Source organism: Pholcus phalangioides, unplaced genomic scaffold (assembly GCF_987345545.1).
Source record: "Pholcus phalangioides strain wild (caught in Gottingen) unplaced genomic scaffold, Ppha-v1.0 ptg000012l_1, whole genome shotgun sequence".
Lineage (NCBI taxonomy): Eukaryota > Metazoa > Arthropoda > Arachnida > Araneae > Pholcidae > Pholcus > Pholcus phalangioides.
The window spans coordinates 24,190,719-24,206,393 of record NW_028301605.1 but is presented as its reverse complement, the minus strand read 5'-3'; the positions used below and the strand labels follow the sequence as shown (position 1 = coordinate 24,206,393).

The window sequence follows — 15,675 nt, the reverse complement described above, 5'->3', positions numbered from 1 at the left end:
TTTTTTCGTCCTACGGAAGCAGTAGAAAATTGTAGAAATGCTTGTATGTGTGTATTACGGTAATATAGTTCATAAAGATTTAAGAAAAGTTACTCTTCCGGAAAAGACGGGGAGAGAAAAGATCTATGACGTCACTCGAGAAAGTGATCATCTCATCGCGCATGCGCACGAGTTTCTGGCGGCAGGGGGGGGGGGGGAATTATGGTTTCTTTTCTAAAAAGAGATTTATCTGGTTTTTCTATACCTTTCGGTTTCACGCGGATTTTTTGATCGTGAGCTCATAAAGTCACTCACGTCGATGCCAGGATGAATGGCACGGAGATGGTCGGTGAGACCTTGAAGAGGTTCGGATACCTATTCTACGTCATGAGCCCCTGGGAACATAATTATGAAAAGATTGATCACGTGAAGGATTATTACAAAGAGGTACGTCTACACAATATTTCTTACATTTTTTTGAATTATTATTTGAAGATATAGACATGGGTCTTTCTTTTATGAAGGTCTATTTTTAATCTGATAATTCTCTCATTATAAACGGGTGTAATAATTTATAGATAATTATGTGAGATGTTGATCCACAGACATTTCCAATGTTTGACATATTTCTCACTTTTTGATGCAATGCTCGTGTTTTTAAGCTGTTATAGAGCGGTTAAAGCTTCGCAATCTTTTTGAACTACAATTTTGTTTGAAGTACCAACGAAAATTCGTAGGAGGCTTGCGTAGCCTACCCCTAGAAGTATGCAATATGCGTACGTACTCTTTGGAATGTATTGGAGGGTTGTATAATCCTAGAAATGAATGAAAAGTTTGCGATTTCCAGTAAATGCGTAGGGTGTTTGTTTTCACCTCCTAGATGCGTATGAGACTTTCGGTTCTCCCCCCCCCCCCGTGTGTGTGACCCCTTTTGATGCGTAGGAGAGGGGCCTTCGTATTGTTCGTTTTTTTCCTCTTAAGACGGTAAGAAGGAAACATTCACGAAGGCCCGGGTAGGAGGCTTGCTTACAAGAAATGAATTAAAGGTATGCGTACCCCTGGAAATGCTTAGAATTGGAGCATGTTTCTTAAAATGGGCGAGAGGTGTTTGCGTGTCCCCTTGTTTGTTGTGTCATTGATATTTTGCATATTTATATTTGTTAAATAATGTTTTCTGTCATAGCCGATTGTTTTCCACGTACCCTTAAATATCCCGCAACCCCAAGAGTACTCGTGCAACACACAGGAGACGCACCTAGAGGGAGGTTGCAAGGAGGGGACTCCGGTGCCCAGGGCACTAGATAAGAAAGGGCGCTGAGTTTACAATTTTCCCGTTAAAAATTGTGGGAAGGGAGGACACTAAATTGGACACCGACCTTCGGGTGACAGAGTGAATTTTCGTTTTCAGCTGCGGCAGTGCCGTCTTCACGCATGGGCCCGCCCGGGGGCCCATGATGCTCTTGAGACGGCCCTAAGCACAGGCTGCAAACAACTTCTATAGGGGACACCTGTCCTGCACAACTTGTGGTCAGTTATTTGGGGGGGGGGGGGGGGGCGCAGATTTCCAAAAATATACCGCTATCTATCGGTGATAATATGTAGTCAAGTACACATTAAGTAGGATTTACGCAATTCGGGGCAAACATAATTTTTCCGCTTCCTCCAATTTAAAATTCGTTAATTTTATATAATGGCGTTCTTTGTTTTTCCCCTAAAACTTTTCGCCCCTAAATTTTTTCACCCGGGGCAATCCCCCCCCCCCCCCAAGTACCGCCCAGTGCACGTACTATTTACAATTAGTAAAGTATTGCACTGCATTCGATAATTTTTGTTTATCAAATTATTTTTCACATTATCGGTATATCTATGCAGTACAAAAATAATAATGATCTATCAACGCAACATCAACTTAAATAATTTGCTCAATGAGCCCTATCGTTTTCTTAACGTTGGAAATTATTATTGAGGTCCAGCAGAGCTGCCATCGGCAATGGTTTTTTGCAAATTGTGGAAATTCATGCTCTTCTTATTCTAATTCAAAAGAAGATTTGTTATATTTTAATGATAACGTTTTCTAAGCATATATTATTTTTTTATGTTAAAATATATTCTAATTTAAAAAATGCAAAAGATACAACAGATCTAAAAGATAGCTGATAGATGGCAGCATCAATATCCGCGCGGCCAAAACAAGTGAAGTAACTTGCGCTATCTATTCCCTTTCTCCCGTGTTTCTCAGTAATAACGGTATCTCGTTTGGCCCTGGCAGATAAAGTATCTAGTTGCGATCCTGGGTAAATAATCGGTCTTCTAGACCCGACAGCACCAAAATAGGAATCCCTGCACACAGCTATTGTCAAGTAGTGGCCCTGGGGGCACACCTTCAATTCTTTTCACTGTCCAAATTAATTTCCGGAAGACATTTGACTGGAGAAATTGCTCCTTCGCCATTTATTTCTCACGTATTACCAAGAAGTGGGGGTATTGTTGGTCGAGGGTTTTTCCTGCTCTTTCTGGTGATGCAAATTAAGTTAGATCGTAGAATATACGGCTTTAGTGCAGCAAAAGTTTTTTGGAGGTAACTTCTCCTAATCAAAACGTTTACTTCTGAAAAGATGTCATCTTTCAGAAGTAAAAGGAAATGGTTGAAAAATTAGTTTCTTTCAAATAAGCCAAGTTAGTGAATTTTTCCAAAATAGATTGGATAACGAATCCACAATAGGTTCTCCAAGTTGTTGAATAGCTGTTAGAATGCCATTATCATTCTGAAGATATTGAGGTACACTTTCATCCACTTCTCTTTTGAAATGTCAAAAAATTTTCCTTCCGTCTTTACCAGTATAGGCATGCGAACCTAGTAGACGTATGGCTTTAGGAACGCCTATTGCACGACACCTTTCATTAAAACTAATTTCTCTGTGTTTGCTGCCTGGACCCGTATCTAAATTAATTTCATTGTTTACTTGGTGACTTGAAACCACATCAATCAGCAATAAGGAAATATTTATATCTTTCGAAAACACATCAATCTCAGGCTGTTGTTAAGATCGGTGATAAATTGGTTAGAATTCGAGAAAAATAAACAATTTCATTATATATATATAATGAAATTGTTTATTTTTCTCGAATTATATATATATATATATATATATATATTCTCTTATTATATATATATATATATAATATAATTCAAAATTTCGGAGACCATCTATCAGTGGATTGAAAATGGTTGATGATGATGATGAAATATGTAATTCACATTTCTTGTGCTTTAAAACACTTGAAAAACTCAACGTACGTACATTGTACATTCATATTTCTTGACCCCAAAAACATGTAATTTGACATACTGCTCAATAATACGCCATGAATATTAAGCAAATCGGTAAACGGCAGCCATCTTGAACGACACGTTGAAAATCACCTTAAAAATGTGTAAGAAAAAATGTCACCTAAGATATTATTTGGTATCTATACAACAAGATATACAGAATAAAAAAGTATCAAACTAGGCACAACAATCCAGCTGGAAAACATTTCATCTCCTATTACTTCCGGAAACTAAGCAGTATATTAGAAATTTTTCCATTGAGAAATCAATTTACACTGTATCTGGGCTTGTCAATGCTGAAATAAAATTACTTTAAGGAAGCGAGATATCTCGTCAATGCCGCTTATATGGTTAATTGCATTTCTGTGTGTGGAACGAGTTAAATAAATTTCTCTTAATCTATCTTTGAGCTTCGAGCTGACCAATTAGGTGGATCTTCAATGATCGATCAAATGCACGGGATTTTCCTTCAGAACCCAATCAACGTATTCCATCCATCAGTAAAAAATTATAACAATGATATAAAAGCCATATTTGTGACATAATTATCGTAACACACACACTCAGCCAATGGTTTCTATTTTTTGTGTGTGTGTGTGTGTGTCTTTCTCTTCCCACTTATTTTGCATGACCGGTTTGGAATGGAACCTTGGTCCGCTACGGGTCCGAATAATAATCTTCGAAATAATGACCGTTCCTTGTTCTTCTTCTTCCTCCTCATTTGCCTATCGAAAAAATATAAAGACAATAGTTTCTTTTCTCTCTCTCTCTCTCCATCTGAATAAAATAAGTCCCTTTTGTAACATAGTAAATCGAAATGTAAATTGATCCTAATAGGGACTATGAGATACTTCTGTAATGTGGAACGATGCAGGAAGTCTTCCTGTGGATGTTTGTTTCTCACTGATACGCTTTTTCTTAAAAAAAAAAAAAAGTCCGTATTACATCGGACGGAAGTACTTTGCGGTCTATGTAGGCCGTATTCTGTGTATTTCGAACATTGTTTGCATAATGAACAACACGTGGATATATAGGACTGGAACTGCCGTAACGAGCCATTATGCAGCAAAAATGGATTTTCTATAATTTCTACTTAAATTGGTCTATTTTTGGAGACTTGTTTCTCGTCAATGCTTTCTTCTTTCCCAGTATCGCTGTAGGTAAGGATATTTCCTCTGAGTTGTGTCAGTGTTGCCTCAACCTGGGACCATACGGCCCCGTTCGTGTGTGGCGAATTCATCCTCAACAATTTACTTTTGGAAAATTCACCGTCAATGCGACCCCCGTCAACAATTCATCGCCATGTAGTTCACCGAAATCTAAATTCACAGCTCGGAAATTTCAACACCACGCAATTGACCGACATGGCATAATACATTGAAGGACCGGACACATATCTAACGCCATCTATAACAGATGATATAGACGGATCTGCTATAGATGGTGCTGACACATCCCGCTTCACATCTCTTACAGATATCGAAGCGTTCCCAAAAAAATGTGTATCCAGAAATTTATTAACTTATGCGCAAGTAATAAGCAATATTATTTCATATATATGCATATATGCAATGATAAATCTGACCGACATGACAATTTACCACTTGGGAAATTAACGGACAAGCAATTCATTGAAAAAGTGGTAGTTTGTGCATGGTCCCCACAAGGGGTGGGCTGACAAGGCTCCAGCCCTGGGGCCCGCTGTGATTTTAATCTTTTTTTTTTGTTTTTTCACGCTATAAATTCATCATAAAGGGCCTCCGTGAAAGTCTGGAAGCCCGTAAAAGATCCCAGCATAGGGTCCTGCTTCAGGATGTGGGGCCATGAGTTTGTGAGTGAGCCAATGAGAAAGTGAGTGAGTAAACAAGCAAGTGGGTGATTTAAAGTGAGTCAGTTAGTTAGTGTGTATGTAAATAAAGGAGTTAGTGACTTCTGAGCAGTGAGGGAATGAATGAGTAAGTAAGTGAACAGGTGAGCATATGAATGAGTAAGTGAACAGGTGAGCATATGAGCAAGACAGCGAGCAACTGAATGGAATGAGTGTGCGAGTCTTTCCTCTGGCTATTCACGCAATCATTAATTCAATAGCTTACTCACTCGGTCACGCATATTGTTGCTCACTCGGTCACGCATATTGTTACTCACTCGGTCACTCATAGGGTCACTTACTAGCTTAGTCGCTACTTCATTCACCAACTCATTCGGTTACTCGCTCTCACACAATCACTCACTCACTCACTAGTGACGAACTGCTGTAGGTGAATTTCCCCAGCGGTGATTTTTCTGCCGATGAATTGTTTTTCGGGGAATTTTGCTAGCGGTGAATTGTCTTATCGGTAAATTGCGTGGCGGTGAATTTTTTTCAGTGAATTTTCCGTAAAATCTGCATCGCTTGCAGTACTGTCATATTCGAAGGCAGTGTCTCTCAAAATTTTTTCATCTATAGCTTCACTTCCAACCTTACATTCTTCTCGCGGATAGCCCTCGTCCACCAACCATAATTGAGATCCTTTCTCTCGCTGCACTTACTAAATTTATTTTTCTGGTAAGTTTTAAGCGAACAAAACTAAAAGTAAGATCGACCTCCGGATCCCTGGGTTAGTTTAGTGAGTATTCCTCACGTCAAGGGCGTGGGGGGGGGGGGACTCTACGGGGCCGTCTTAACATTCCCCTCCACGGTAAGACTGATGTCCAGGAGAACCGGGTTCTGCCATTACCTTCTAGAGATACTGTTATCTGAGGTAATGGCACAGCCAGAAGTAACGGCGTGCAAATCTACTCCGTTCAGATCTCATGTAGACCAGGGGTGCACAACCTTGAGCCCACCAAGAGGTACCACCCGGATCGTGAAATATGTTCTGGTAGAAAATACACACAACACGATAAATGCTTAGGCTAACCCACATTTCCTTTATAAAAATACTGGAAATCGGGATCGTACGGGATATTGTCATTTATGACAAAAATATATAAATTAAAGGCAAGTAAAGATGACAATTGCGGCCAAAAAAGTTGTCAAAATCAGATAAAAGTGCAAATTTTTTCCAAAAAATTGTCAAAAGCAGATAGAAGTGCTAATTTTTTCCAAAAAAATGGGCTAGAAGGGCGCCTCTTGGGAATATTCCAGAACCACAAGGGAGTGTCACATGACCGAAGGTCGAGGAACCACTGTTCTAAGGAGGAACGCGGGTGAAAATTGAGAAAAAGGGGGGGGGGGGAGCCGAGCCATTGCAGGTAAAAGTGTGTCCACAGGTATCTGTGAAAAACCCGAAGTGCAGCATTTTTGATGAAATATGATGGACTTATGATTTGTCAATACTCTCAGGTTACGCCACTGCTTTTCGTCACCGTCCTTCTGGAGCAAGTCATAAGATACTACCAGGGAAAGCCAACTTTCCGGTTCAACGACACTATTTCGAATGCCTGCCACGGAATACTCATGGAATTGTCAAAGTAGGTGAATACGCGCATATTGTACCCCCCCCCCCCCCAACAACAAGTGTTTGTTTGGTTAATATTGTTATTTTAATACGATTATGGTGTTTCCATAGGATTCCATTCAAAGGCGCAGAGGTATGGGTCTACTCGTGGATTTACGCGAATTACAGGCTCATAACGCTTCCTTGGGATTCTGCGTGGACTTGGATCATTTGCTGGATCGCCACGGATTTCTGCTACTATTGGATGCACAGAATGATCCATCGTAAGTGTAGGGGTGTCCCATAAATTCGTAAATAGTATAAAAATTCAGAAAAAATGAAGAAATTGAACCATTTGAAAGCGGTTTGCGGAAAAGTTATTCTCACCAAGGGGAATTTTTTTTTTTTTTTTAAAGTTGAAATTTTGGTCAATAAAGGGCACTGAGCGAGAGCAAATTCCAGAATTCTGGACCTGCACTTTTCTTCAATCTCTTCTGTGTCCGAAACGTTTGTAAAGCTCCAGTTGGCGATGCGTGGCTGGGATAAAACAACTTCGCGAATAGTGCTTTATTCACCAACGCCAACATCACAACGAAAACATTATGTAAGCGCAAGAAACGGGGAAGATTCAGAAGAAGAATACGGGGAAGATACTTTTTTTCCTTCTTTCAAACCGAGCACAACTGAGGTCTGTCGCCATCTATGGTCACAATTAATCTTAATGAGCTTACATACTGCATTTTATTATAGGAGAATATACAGAGTGTACCCTGTATATTCTCAGAGAAACTGATGGTCAGAACTATAAGGGGTGAAAGAAATAAACAACTTCCACCATACAATGTGTCATCGGCGGGCAGCTGCGTTGTTTCATCGAAAGCTTTACAACAAATGCTCAAATGAACGACCACCAGCTTCAATAAAAGCGGCACATCGGTGACGGATAGCAGCTGAATGACGGGTTCTGCGATAGGCGACGTTTCATGCGCTCCAATGAAAGTGCCCGCTTACGGGTCACCACTCTCTTGCTCTGTGACCCCACATTTTATGGTGAAAAGTGTTTGTTTTGGCGAGTTTTATCACTTCTTATAGTTCCGACCATCATAAAAGCCACCAAGAGCGGCTCGAGCTTACCTGCCGCCCGGGCGAGAAGCCTCATAAGTTACCCTAAAGGCTACTAGGAGGGGGGGGGTGACAGGGCTTCAATCTAGGGGACCTCGAGATAAACATGATTTTTTCCTCAAGAAATCCGGACACAATTGTTTAATGCAAAATGTTCGTGACCATATGTCCCACTTTTGAAATAGATTTTTACGCTTTTTGATCGAATATTATTTTACCAATCTTAATAATGCCAGGTAACTAAATCCCCAAAACAGCACTTATTTTCGTGAGCTATCATCATTTTTCCAGTAAAAATGATATACAGTATAACGAGGTTATTTTATTAAAAAATTTATCTCAAATTTTGTTTCTGGTGCTCCAAGGACCAGACAAGTGATAAGCCAAATTTTTCCTTTGCTTTCATCTCACCGTTCTGGAAAAAATATTAGGTGAGGGAACAAAAATGTGTGTGCACACTTTACCTTTTTTGTATCGGGCAATAAAGTACAGGGTGGCTCTCAGGCCATGCAACCAATTGCGGCCGTGCGGCGTGCCGCTATATCAGAGGTGAATGGATGAAAAAAGTTTCATTGGCAAAAAACAAAAATTACAGAAAATGATTTCTTATCCGCTGTGGAGGGGCGCCAAATCCAAGATGAAAAAACTTTCCCAAAAAATAAAATTGTTTTTCGCCTTTTTAAGTTCTTTTTGGTAGGAATTTGTAGAATAAGTTGTGAGGCAAGAGCATGGTCCCCACCCAAAACGGTAGGGCTGACAGGGCTCCGAGACGGAGATTCTATCCTCGCCTTTTTTATCATTTTTCTTTCCTCACGCAAAAATTAACTGAAATTTTTCAAATTTTAGAGTCCAGAATTCGCTTAGTTTTTACGAATTTTCAAACTATTTACGAATTCATGGGACGCCCTGTGTCAATAACGAAGTGTTTATGCGTCTCTGTAATAAGAATTCTGGCGTCGAAATATGATTTTCTGAGAATTGTTTCATGATCTTTCTCGTAGAAGTCAACATACTGTGGGCCATACACGAAACTCATCATACTCCAGAGGACATGATGTTCACGTCGCCCATGAGGAACCATATATTCTTATTGCCGATTCACTGGGTGAGTGTGAGTGCGATTCTGGATTCTTATGAAATGGACCTGCACCAAAATTCTTATTAAAATGTCGCATTATTATTCCAAATTCTCATTGGACAGCTCGATTGAGTTTGCATTTTGTATCAGTGGCGTGATTGAATTGATTTCGAATTTTACTAATAATTACGAATATTATTTTTAGCTGACGTACCTTCCGATGGCCCTGGCCATCCCTCCCACGACGTATCTAGTCCATTACCAGATCAGTATCATCTACCAGTACTGGCTGCACACGGAGGTAAATCATTATACTCGTATATGAGTGGTCATATGCATATGATTTCATTTTTGTGAAATAGAATTTTTTTGTTTCTGGACACCCACGTATCTGTTTCTATTTTCATAGAGCCTATTGTTTTTTTTTCCAGATAATAGAGAAACTGCCCGCGTTCATGGAGTACTTCCTTTCTACACCAAGTCATCATCGGGGCCATCACGGTGAGATCATTTAATCAATTTTTGTCCAGGCATGGCCACTTTATGCACACGAGGTACAACTAGATCATACCTAAAGCTCACGGACGATTTCTAATGGCTTTCTGAAGCCTTTCAATAAGCAGAGGAAGTGTACGAGGCGTCAGTCTTAGATTTTGACAAAAGTGGTATCGTTGCAAAGGTCTTGTCGTGGGTAGGAAAAAATGTTAATGGAACAACCCGTCATTTACGCTTTTTCCGAGATAGAAACACTGATTTATTTCACCAATACTCAGAATGCATAGCCAATTCCTTCCCACTGCAAATTACTGGTTAATCGATTATCCTAGAGGAATACTTCCGATTAGAAAAAGTATTCAAACAACATGTGCACCACAGATACGTCATTCATGTTGCAAGGGGTTGTATAGTTAAAAAGTATCAAAAATAACTTTATACAGGGATACCCTGTCCTCGAAAACCCAGTTAGAAAGTTGCCGTCCTGTCTCTCCCGAAGCCAAAAAAAACACGTTTCCACGTGCAATATCCACTGAGATATTTGAATTCAAAAACCAAAGAAAAGGTGGGGGGGGGAACAGCATAAATGGGGAAAAGAAGCGTTGTCCGTAAGTTTATGTTGTTCTTCCATTCATGTTTAGCTATTCGGAATTCAATCATCTCAATGAAAGAAATCTCAACTTAAACTTGGAATTTCTTTTGTAGGCCTCAGGACAGACAGAACAAAAATTTGCTAATTGAGTTTTTGAGTACAGGGTGTCTAAAGTAAAAAGTAATTTTTTATTTTATTTCAATAACTAATGCACACGATTGCTCTTTGTGTGGTTTTATTTAAGTAATGATAAGCGTGCCGTCTCAAGTGCGTGACTTGCGCGACTTGTGCAATGCCTGCTACAATGTTTTGAATAGGGGTGTTGGTTTCGGGAACCCTATACACTGCCGATCGCTGTATAAAAACTTTTGACACAATTAGAAATTATTGAATATTCTCTCTATGTAAAATTTGTCAATAAATCTCCAAATAATATCTCTTTTTTTACGAATGTGGAAAAACCCCGCAGTCAGGAAATTTTCAGTCCTGAATTTAAGATTCCTATTCAAGTCGAATCAAATTTGACGTTACCCGAGATCGACACCAGAATCACACCGTCAACACTGAATTTACTTGGAAAAAAAAAACTTACATTTTCAATTTACTCTTTATGCTTTTTAATTTCATGTACAGGAAGAAATCGCAAATACATCGATAAAAATTTCGGTGGATTCCTCATCATATGGGACAGAATATTCGGTACCTTCGAACCCGAAGACACCGAAGAAAGACCTCTTTACGGGACGACGACGCAGATGAAATCATTCAACCCACTCGTGATACAGGTAAATTATCGAATAAATTTATTATAGAAGATTAATTTGGTGCACGTTTTATATAACTGGGTTGAAAACCGATTATATTCGGTTCACGTGAAATGTGCAAAAATTAAAACTCCAGAACATTACGGCACTGGACTTTTCCCGTATCTGATATTACTTTTCCTATTGAAGATGTAATAATAAATGTATGTTCCTGGGAGGTTATAGGGAGGTTCCATCAGCGTTTCTCAAACGGAATTCTGTGGAACCTTAAGCGTACCTCGAGGCATCTTAGAGGTGTCTAAACCAGTGGCTAAACATTTTTTGGAGCGGGCCAAAAAACAAAAAGGTTTCAGCGGGCGGGATGAATTCGGATATCGATTCATTATTAAGATTTTTGTGCTCAGAAATGAAGTGGCGGAATGTGTTGCATAGTTTTGGAAACTGAACAGTTTTATTGCAAATGTGACGCTATGGTTAATCTTTTACAAATAGGGAAAAATAAATAAGTATATTTTGCTAACTTTAAGAACATTTATTGCATATGTGTTCCATTTTTCGCATATGCAAAAGTATTTAAATCAATTTGTATTTATATTTTCACAACTGTATTTTCCATATGCTAAGGAAAGGATCACCCCCTTGAATGAATTTTTTTTAAACTATGAAATTGAAAATTTCTATATCTAATATTATTTTGAAATCTGCGGAGAGCCGGATAAAACTCCTAAGCGGGGCCCGTAGTTTACCCATCACTTGTCTGAACCATGAATATTTTTAGGTGAATCTAAGACCAGGGATAATGTTACGAAGGGGATAGAAATTTGGATAGAAAGGGGGGGGGGTCGTTATATTGAGCGTCGACTGTATTACCAGTTTTATTGCGAATATTTTTACTTTTATATCTGTACATGTTTCAGACGAGCCACTTCCAAACCATTTGGCGGAAGTTCAAGGAATGCGAAGGCATCGGCAATAAATTGTCGGCTATTTTCAAGGGTCCAGGGTGGCAGCCAGGAAAGCCGTGGACCGGACAGCTTGAAGACATACCCCACGTAAGCTATATATAGGTCAAACTCTCTCTTCCACTCTTTCCTGCAAAATAAAGTGGAACGTTGTAAAGTGACGACCAATTGTATTGCCTACAGCGATAAGTAGAAAATATTTTTTCTGAATAGTCAGGACAGGTTCTACTCGATTTTAGCGATCTTTTAGATTTATGTCAGGATGTTTGATCTTCTTGAGAGAGGACGATCCCCCCCCCCCCCCGATAGCTCGCGAGAGGGACGGACCGGGAGGTTTTTTACTAATAGGTTTGGTTAGGGACACAATAGCCCGGTGTTGAGTTGGGCCTCAAGTTGAGTTCCTCCTCTTGTGCTGGGCTGGATTACTCTTTCGACGTCCGGTAAACAGATTTCACCGTATATCCTCAGGGATGGGTAATCGGATAAGTGCTCAGCTTATGTCAGGATTTCTTTTATGGAACAAAATCATGTATACATACAATAACAAGCAGTTATGTTAGGCATATTTGATGCCTGTTAGAGCTGAATTTGTGATCACAGAATCCTTAAAACTTTTGGTTCCGTGTGGAAGATTATTTTCTTATTAAATCGGGTTTAGCGGACTAAGTTTTCGGTCCTGTGACGTCATTTTTTTTATGCGGTCTTATTGCATTTTTGGTAAGCTTTGCAACATCGGAAACTGTTTTAATATTCGAATATGTTTGATAAAATACAGAGTAAATTAATTTTTCCTCTAATACCCGTTTGCAGCCTGCTCCGCACATCGAGAAATACGATCCATCTCTGCCTCTTTGGTGCGTCTGGTACACCAAGATCCATTTCTCGCTGTTCCTGAACGCCTACTTGCAATTCGCTCTGAACTTACTGGTAAGAAATCGAAGAAGAAAATGTGTATAAATATGACGTACTGTATATACAAATTGTTTCATATCGATATAAATTAATGTGCAATTAATAATAATTATCATTGGACAGAGATCTTTTGATTAAGTCCGCTCTTTTATCAACTGACCTCAAACGTGGAACCGGGGGTTGGTCAGTGCTGCTGTGTGTTTGTTGTGTATAAATTCAATGCTATTTATTACAATGGTGAACAATAAATTCAAAAAAATTTATGCATATTGAAATGAAGAGAAACTTTTATCACTTATTCACACTTTCAATTTCTTGTTAGTTCTTATCCAAGGCAACGATGGCAGCTGGTGGACTCTTCCTGACGTTCAGTACGATAGCGTTTGGTTTCCTTTTGGATAAAAGGTGAGTTTAGATCTCATACTTACACCGATGAGTCTCCACATTATGACCACTTCCTGCTGAAAGCAATGGGCGTGCCGGGAGAAGTAATAATGGCGCAAACGCGGATCATACATATACTTAGCCATCACCCCTCTTTTACGGCCTAACAATAATTTCCTCTTGTATAATAACGGTATGTATTTCTAACCCCCCCCCCCCCGATTAACGGTCACCCCTCTTTTACGGACGAATTTTTTTGTCCCATCGGGATCTATACGAAACGTACTGATAAAAAATAATGAGAGTCGGTGCCACATTCCGTCGTTGGCTGCACAACTAGAGTTCCTTGAAATAACCAGGCTGTCTGATCAACCCTATCTATAGCAGAAGGCATCCCCTCGAAGCTCATGGCGTCACTGAAGAAGGCTATTTCACCTATAGCCATTGGATATAGCAGGTCGACGATTGCGCCATCTTTACCCGTTTTTGTAGTATATCCAATGGCTATAGGTGAGATGACCTTCTTCAGTGACGTCAAAAGCTTCGCGCGGAGGCCTTCTGCTATAGATGGTTGGTCGGATCCGCCATCTTTGAATAAAAGTGTGACGTCAGTATTTTTTCGCTATAACCATGTTTCTTAAAAAGAGCAACGAGGCTTCTAGGAATGAGAAGGAGATATTGATTTGTGTGCCTATCTGCATTTTGAGAATTAGCTCTTTTATAAGTACAAAATACGTGCAAAACTATTCTGGGAATCCGTAGATGACAAAAGTTTGAGAACCACTGCTATAGCCAATCGTTTTTCCCCATAACGCACATTTCTGAACGATTTGCGAGGCATCATTTGAAGCGGCAAACCCGTTCTTTGCTCAGAGGGAAAATGAGTCCGCTCTTTTTTATAGACACCTTATATGCAACGCATTCATGCCAAAGGATGGCGTCAAATGTTCGCATCGACCTCAGAGCTATAGCCTGCCAAATCAGTAACTGCTAGATCAGTCATAGTATCTGGACTAGAACAATTTAAGGTAAATACTCGCTTTCAACTAAGCTTAGTTACCCTTGAAAGAAGGTAAAATAGTAGTGAATTGCCTGCAGTGGCGATAAACAGGGATTATTCTCGGTTTGGACGAAGAAGAAGAACGTGCCCCTTCTCTCAGTGCTGCAGACCATTCCGCGTATGAGACTTCCTAGATGCATACCACTATGTTGGACCAGCACCTCCCAGAGATAGAAGGCTTCTCCGCAGTCTGATTGTGACGTCAGTATGTAGTCCATTTTTCCTCACAATATTCAGGGGAAAAAAATCCTTGCTCGTGCCAGTATCATCGTTGTGAGGAAAAGAAATGATCGGGCTCAGAATTGGCGATTTCTATGACCCCCACATCCAATCATTATGCGGTATTTGTGAGCCAATCAGGAAGATTCTATGCCAAAATAAGAAGAAACGAAATAGGATGCTGTGTTTCAAAATGTGGCAAACTTTGTAGTTAGTCTGAATGAAGTTTACGGCAAACAGTGCAGAGAGAGGCCTTCTATCTCTAGGAGGTGCTGGTTGGACGGGTGGTCGTAATACAAGTACCATCGATGACATTACTAAAAAGCCATTGAAAAATGTCAATATTGCCAAATTTTGAGTTTTGTACATCAGGGTTCCTGCTGTTAGTCGCCATTGCACCAAAGAGTTACGAATGATTCCATTTTTAGCAAATAATTAAAAGATCTAATTCGTCAAATAGCGAGTGTTGATTCGATATGTTCCATTATTATTTCGATTTAGCAGTGATGCTTATTAATTTTTACACATTGTTTGGTACGATCAGCCAAAACTTGTGATATGGTAGATATTTGTCTCCCCTAATGCTTCGTATTGTATTTCTGTGCTCATTTATTTAGAAGTATATGACATATCCATGTTTGTTACGGGCATTTTTTTCTCAGCCACCTCGCTGGGCATTTCGCCTGTTGTGGCCTTGTATTTGCATTTGTTTGTAAATAAGTAAATTGAAATGCTCTTTTTTTCTTTCTTTTGCACGCAGCAACTACGCTTTTCCCGTCGAATTTTCCAGATGCATCCTCTATTTTCTTACAGACCGGATAGTTTACACGGAAATAACCCGATTTGGACTTCTCCCGGTCGTTAGCATGACGTTGAACAGGATCGGTTTCTCCTTCTCCATCGTGATGTGGATCGCAATCGCTTTGCACGATTCATTCAAGTTAATCCAGAAACAAAAGTCAATTTAAGGTTTATTCATAATTTTTCCATGTGAATACGACATTCCCGAGATGGATATTATGGTCAGGACTGGGATAGATTTCCTTTGTGATTTATGTACTTCAGGATTTTCGATCGAGGCCCATGTGGAATGTATCTATGTATACGTATTTTACACGTAAAAATGGATTTAGATAATTATGCAGATAAGTGTATGTGGATTTTTTTCTTAATAAAGAACCGATTAAAAACTATATAAATTTATAATTATCTCCGTCTTAGTATCAAGTTTAACCCCCAGGCTGCGGGATTAGCCAGAGAAAAGTGCGGCTGGGTAAAAATAATTCCCTTTTTTCTCCGTTGACACTTATGTGAAAGATAGATGACATGCAAACTCACAGACTTGCAGAGTTCAAACA

The 15,675-nt window shown here is 39.5% G+C and overlaps 1 protein-coding gene across 1 annotated transcript; it reads left to right on the top strand.

The window, feature by feature from the left end:
• The first annotated feature begins 260 nt into the window (after positions 1-260).
• LOC149079891 (alkylglycerol monooxygenase-like) lies at positions 261-15,509 on the top strand. Its single transcript, XM_089239987.1, has 11 exons — positions 261-426; positions 6,636-6,763; positions 6,862-7,013; positions 8,853-8,956; positions 9,135-9,230; positions 9,361-9,430; positions 10,650-10,801; positions 11,698-11,832; positions 12,553-12,669; positions 12,977-13,059; positions 15,078-15,509. Exons 1-11 carry the CDS (start codon positions 307-309, stop codon positions 15,283-15,285), a joined length of 1,365 nt encoding a protein of 454 aa, XP_089096113.1. The 5' UTR covers positions 261-306; the 3' UTR covers positions 15,286-15,509.
• Positions 15,510-15,675: the final 166 nt, after the last annotated feature.

What these genes read in the sequence shown, in the direction of transcription:
- LOC149079891 (XM_089239987.1), top strand. Translation starts at nt 307, where the DNA reads ATGAATGGCACGGAGATGGTCGGTGAGACCTTGAAGAGGTTCGGATAC. An exon ending in GATGCACAGAATGATCCATC is followed by an intron (nt 7,014 to 8,852) that starts GTAAGTGTAGGG and finishes TCTTTCTCGTAG; the next exon opens with AAGTCAACATACTGTGGGCC. An exon ending in GGTTTCCTTTTGGATAAAAG is followed by an intron (nt 13,060 to 15,077) that starts GTGAGTTTAGAT and finishes TTTTGCACGCAG; the next exon opens with CAACTACGCTTTTCCCGTCG.